At 30.8% G+C, this 4,866-nt stretch overlaps 1 protein-coding gene across 1 annotated transcript; it reads left to right on the top strand.

Moving 5' to 3' along the window:
- Window positions 1-314: 314 nt before the first annotated feature.
- Window positions 315-4,866, top strand: LOC112777982 (LRR receptor-like serine/threonine-protein kinase EFR). Its single transcript, XM_025822359.3, has 2 exons — window positions 315-3,081; window positions 4,386-4,866. Exons 1-2 carry the CDS (start codon window positions 405-407, stop codon window positions 4,778-4,780), a joined length of 3,072 nt encoding a protein of 1,023 aa, XP_025678144.1. The 5' UTR covers window positions 315-404; the 3' UTR covers window positions 4,781-4,866.

Here is a 4,866-nt window from a genome sequence, read left to right as displayed (position 1 = left end):
TTTTTTTATTTCTCTCATTTGCAGTACAAATAAAATAAATAAAAAGAGAACATATAAATATTTTTAAAAAATACATATTGGTAAACAATTAATTTATTTTATTTATTAAAAAAATCCTAGTTAAGTTAGTGTTTTAAAATATTAATTTTTATTTAATTTCTCAAGCAATATGAAAATCTAAATAACTTTTGCGAGTATATATAGAAACCAAAATAAACGTTAACTAGCTAAGCAATGAGAACAGGGTGGGGTAGGGGGCAAAGAATTCCACAAACTTTAGAAGTATATATAGTAGCACTCCAATATTTTAATCCATAAAGCACTATCACATTTTTCCATTGGCATAAACATTCATATACTCATAGAGTTATAGGTCCTTTTGCCTTTCTTTCTCCAACCCAACAATGCTTTTTTCTACCTTGACAACCATCTTTCTTTTTTGTGTAACATTGCCATTGATTCACCCGACAATAACCGCCGCTACCACCACCTTAGGAAATGAGACCGATTTTATGACATTACTTCAAATTAAAAAATCAATATCAAGTGACCCTTATGGAATTTTGATGTCATGGAATACTTCTAACCATTTTTGCAGCTGGGGTGGAGTCACATGTGGCATCAAACATCAAAGAGTTGTGATGTTGAACCTTAAAGAGTATCATTTGAGTGGGACCATATCTCCTTATATTGTCAACCTTTCTTTCTTGAGAATTCTCAACCTTCTTAGCAACAAATTTTATGGAGAAATTCCAAGAGAGTTGGGCCGTTTGTTTAGACTAAGGAAACTCAACCTTTCAAACAACAATTTGACAGGGGAGTTTCCTATTAGTTTAACTAATTGCTCTAAACTAAGATACTTAAATTTTTCAGCAAATAGTTTTCATGGAAAAATACCAATTGAGGTTGGTTCTCTTAAGAAATTAGAAAAGTTGAGTCTTTTTAAAAACAATTTTGGTGGGAAAATTCCACCCTCCATAGGAAATATCTCTTCCCTTGATGTCTTTTCCATAGCAGTTAATAACTTGGAGGGAAAGTTACCTGAAGAATTGGGACAACTGAGAAAGTTGTCCATGTTAGTGATACTTACAAACAGGCTTTCTGGTATGCTTCCTTCTTCATTTTGCAATATGACATCTCTTGCTTTCTTCTCAGCCGCGGAGAACCAATTTCACGGCTCGCTTCCGGCCGGCATGTTCTCCGCCCTCTCGAATTTGCAAATGTTTGAAATTGGAATGAACCAAATTTCAGGTCCAATCCCAACTTCAATTGCAAATGCATCTTTGCTTCAAATATTTGATATTGGTTTAAACAACTTTGTTGGACAAGTTCCATCTCTTGAAAAATTGCAACATCTTACCTGGCTAAACTTAAATGACAACAATCTTGGCAGTGGTTCAGATGGTGATTTGGACTTTATAACATCTTTGGTTAATTGCACCGAATTGGAAAACTTGGTTCTTGGTTCCAACAAGTTGGGGGGTATTTTACCCATCTCAATAGGCAATTTGTCCACCCAACTCATTGAAATAAGTCTCTTTGTTAATCACATACATGGAACTATTCCTGAAACAATAGGAAATAACATAAATTTAATTTCTTTGTATTTGGGTGACAACCACTTTAGTGGGAATGTTCCAAATTCTTTTGGAAAGTTTCATAAGATGCAATCTCTAGATGTGGGGCAAAACCACCTTTTAGGTGAGATACCTCCCTCCTTGGGAAATCTCACTCAATTGGTTGAAATAAATATTTCAAACAATATGTTGGAAGGAAAATTTCCACCCATTATTGCAAACTGGCAAAAATTGCAGATTCTAGACTTTTCTAGAAACAATTTTACTGGTGAGATACCTCAGCAGATTTTTGGACTTCCTTCCTTGTCAATATTTTTGAACTTATCTCATAACTCATTCAATGGCAATCTATCTGTTGAAGTGGGATCCCTTTCAAGCCTTGACACTTTAGATATCTCCCATAACTATCTCTCCGGGGAGATTCCGGAGACGATTGGCGAGTGCAAAAGCATGGAGTATCTGGATTTACATGGGAATTCCTTCAATGGAGTGATACCTTCATCAATAGCTTCATTGAAAGGACTTACTCATTTGGATCTCTCACTAAACAATTTGTTTGGAACAATTCCAACAGATTTGCAAAGCCTTTCATTTCTAACATACTTGAATCTTTCTTTCAATAACTTGGAGGGCAAGGTACCAATAGAGGGTGTTTTCAAGAACGCGAGCGCAATATCAATAGCCGGTGATCATAATCATCTTTGTGGTGGTATATCAGAGTTGAATCTAGCAGCATGCCCTGCTACTATTGTGTTAAGAAGAAACAAGCACCATAATTTGAAGCAAGTAGTAATCATCATTTGTGTGATTGTTTGCTTTCTGTTATTTTCAACTCCTGTCTTGTGTTATTGGATCAAGAAGAGAAAAAGACCATCATTTTTATCATCTTCCAAGTCATCAATATTCCAGCTTCCTATGGTGTCATACAAACTTCTACACCATGCAACAGAGGGGTTTTCCACTAACAACTTGATTGGATTTGGAAGCTTTGGTTCTGTCTACAAGGGATTTCTACAATCTGAACAGAAGTTTGTTGCTATAAAGGTAATGAACATGGAAACGAATGAAGCCAACAAGAGTTTCATTGCTGAATGTAATGCACTGAAGTTTATGAGGCATAGAAATCTTGCAAAGATTTTAACTTGTTGCTCAAGCATTGATTTCAAAGGCAATGATTTCAAAGCATTGGTGTTTGAGTACATGGCTAATGGAAGCTTAGAAAAGTGGTTGCAACCTTGTGGTGAAAGCATTGAAGATCAATCAGATCCATTGGAGCTTGCTCAAAGATTGAACATTCTAATTGATGTGGCAAATGCATTACATTATCTTCACTATGAATGCGAGCAACCAATCATTCACTGTGATTTAAAGCCAAGCAATGTGCTCCTTGATGATCACATGGTTGGTCACGTGACTGATTTTGGGTTAGCAAGGCTTCTCACAGATTCTAATCAGCAATCTAGCACCATTGGGTTAAAGGGAACCATTGGATATTCTCCTCCAGGTATGTTTTTTTTTTTTTTTTTTTTTTTTTTTTTTTTTTTTATCTATAGTTAGAGTTTAGTTTTTAAGTAGTTTTAATTATTAAATCAGTTTTTAACCTTTTAATTTATTTGACAAATCGATTCTATCTCAAATTTTGGTAAAAAAAAATTAGATAAATTAATCTCAACCATAATAGAGATGATAAAAAAATTTTTTCACGTAAATAGCAATATGATATGGACTAATTAATTTGTTGAAATAAATTTTTTGGAGACTGATTGAACAATTAAATAATAACTTGATTATTCTTCTGGTCTTTGTAGTTTAAAATTTTTAATTAGATTTTTATAATTTAAAAGTTTGCAATTGAGTCTATGAATTAGATAAAAAATTTTAATTAGGTGTTATAGCTTAAAAGTTTGTTAAGAAATATATTTTTTTAGAACATTGATTTTTGTATTTGATGTAGAGAAATTATAGAATATTCTGAAAGCTAATATTATAGAATTATTGTATTTTTTCTAAAAAATAATAACTAATAAAGATCTAAATACAAATTTTAACTATAAAATTTAATTAAAATTGTGATAAAACTATAGAAATTATAGAATAACCAAACTATAAGTTATTAAATACTAAAATCTGTGATAAAAAAAATTCTTTGATGGTTTATTTAATGCATTATACTCCGGCACTTTTTCCTTATGTTTGCGTTCAAGATGTTTTATGTAACTTTTAACATTTCTATTGAAATATTAATAAAGGTTTATTTATCATGTATTCTAAGTACATATGTTAAGGCTATAAAATAAAAATAAATTATTAAAAATATAATGGTATGTTTAGTTTGTATTTTTATTTTTAGTGTTTTTTATTTTTTAAATTTTATAAAGGAAAAATGAAAACAGTCTGTTTTCACTTTTTTCTTTACAATATTAAAAAAAATAGAAAATATTGAAAATAAAAACAAAAAATAAAAACGTAAATCAAACACACCCTAAAAAAATTAAGTTTTCAATATATTTGTTTTGTATTCCTTAAATGAAAACATTTAAAAATTTTTACTAATGGTAAGATTAAGAAAATGTTTTTTGTATATTAAAATCAGCCACTAAAATCAATCATCAATGTATTTATATATAAATATATGTGATTTAATTTATTTTTAATATGTATTTATATTGCAACATGTATTTTATATTGATGACTGATTTTAGTAGCTGATTTTAGTGTACACGTAACATAACCCATAAATTTATCATGCACCCTTAAGACATATATTAACTAAACCCTATTAATAATATACTATATGAACTATTACAGAGTATGGAATAGGTTCTCAGGCGTCAATGCAAGGTGACACATATTCTTTTGGAATTTTAGCATTGGAAATGTTAAGTGGAAAGAGACCAACAGAAGAAATGTTTAAAGATGGAGAAAATCTACATCATTATGTGAACATGGCATATTCAAACAACCTGCTAGAGATTGTGGACTCAACTCTCTTCACAAATCAAATACAACGAAGATCCACTGAGGAAGAAAGCATTATAGAGAATGTGATCATCATTCTTCCAAAAGAAGAGACTTGTGTGTTTTCTCTAACAAGAATTGCACTTGCTTGTTCAATGGAATCTCCCAATGAAAGAATGAACATCAAGGATGTTATTAGGGAGCTCAATCTTTCTAGAAGTGCATTTCTTCATGGTGAAATATAAATGAATGTTAGATCATATAATCATCCTTAAAGAATTTTGTATTGGATAAATTAATCTATACAAATTTACAACTTATTTTGGAAAAA

Source organism: Arachis hypogaea, chromosome 19, assembly GCF_003086295.3.
Source record: "Arachis hypogaea cultivar Tifrunner chromosome 19, arahy.Tifrunner.gnm2.J5K5, whole genome shotgun sequence".
In the NCBI taxonomy this organism is placed as follows: Eukaryota; Viridiplantae; Streptophyta; class Magnoliopsida; order Fabales; family Fabaceae; genus Arachis; species Arachis hypogaea.
The sequence above is the reverse complement of the archived record's forward strand: the minus strand, read 5'-3'. Positions and strand labels throughout refer to the sequence as shown.

Bases quoted from the DNA above. Each gene is read 5' to 3' on its own strand.
- LOC112777982 (XM_025822359.3), top strand. From the start codon at position 405: ATGCTTTTTTCTACCTTGACAACCATCTTTCTTTTTTGTGTAACATTG. The intron at 3,082-4,385 runs GTATGTTTTTTT...GAACTATTACAG, and splicing joins CATTGGATATTCTCCTCCAG to AGTATGGAATAGGTTCTCAG.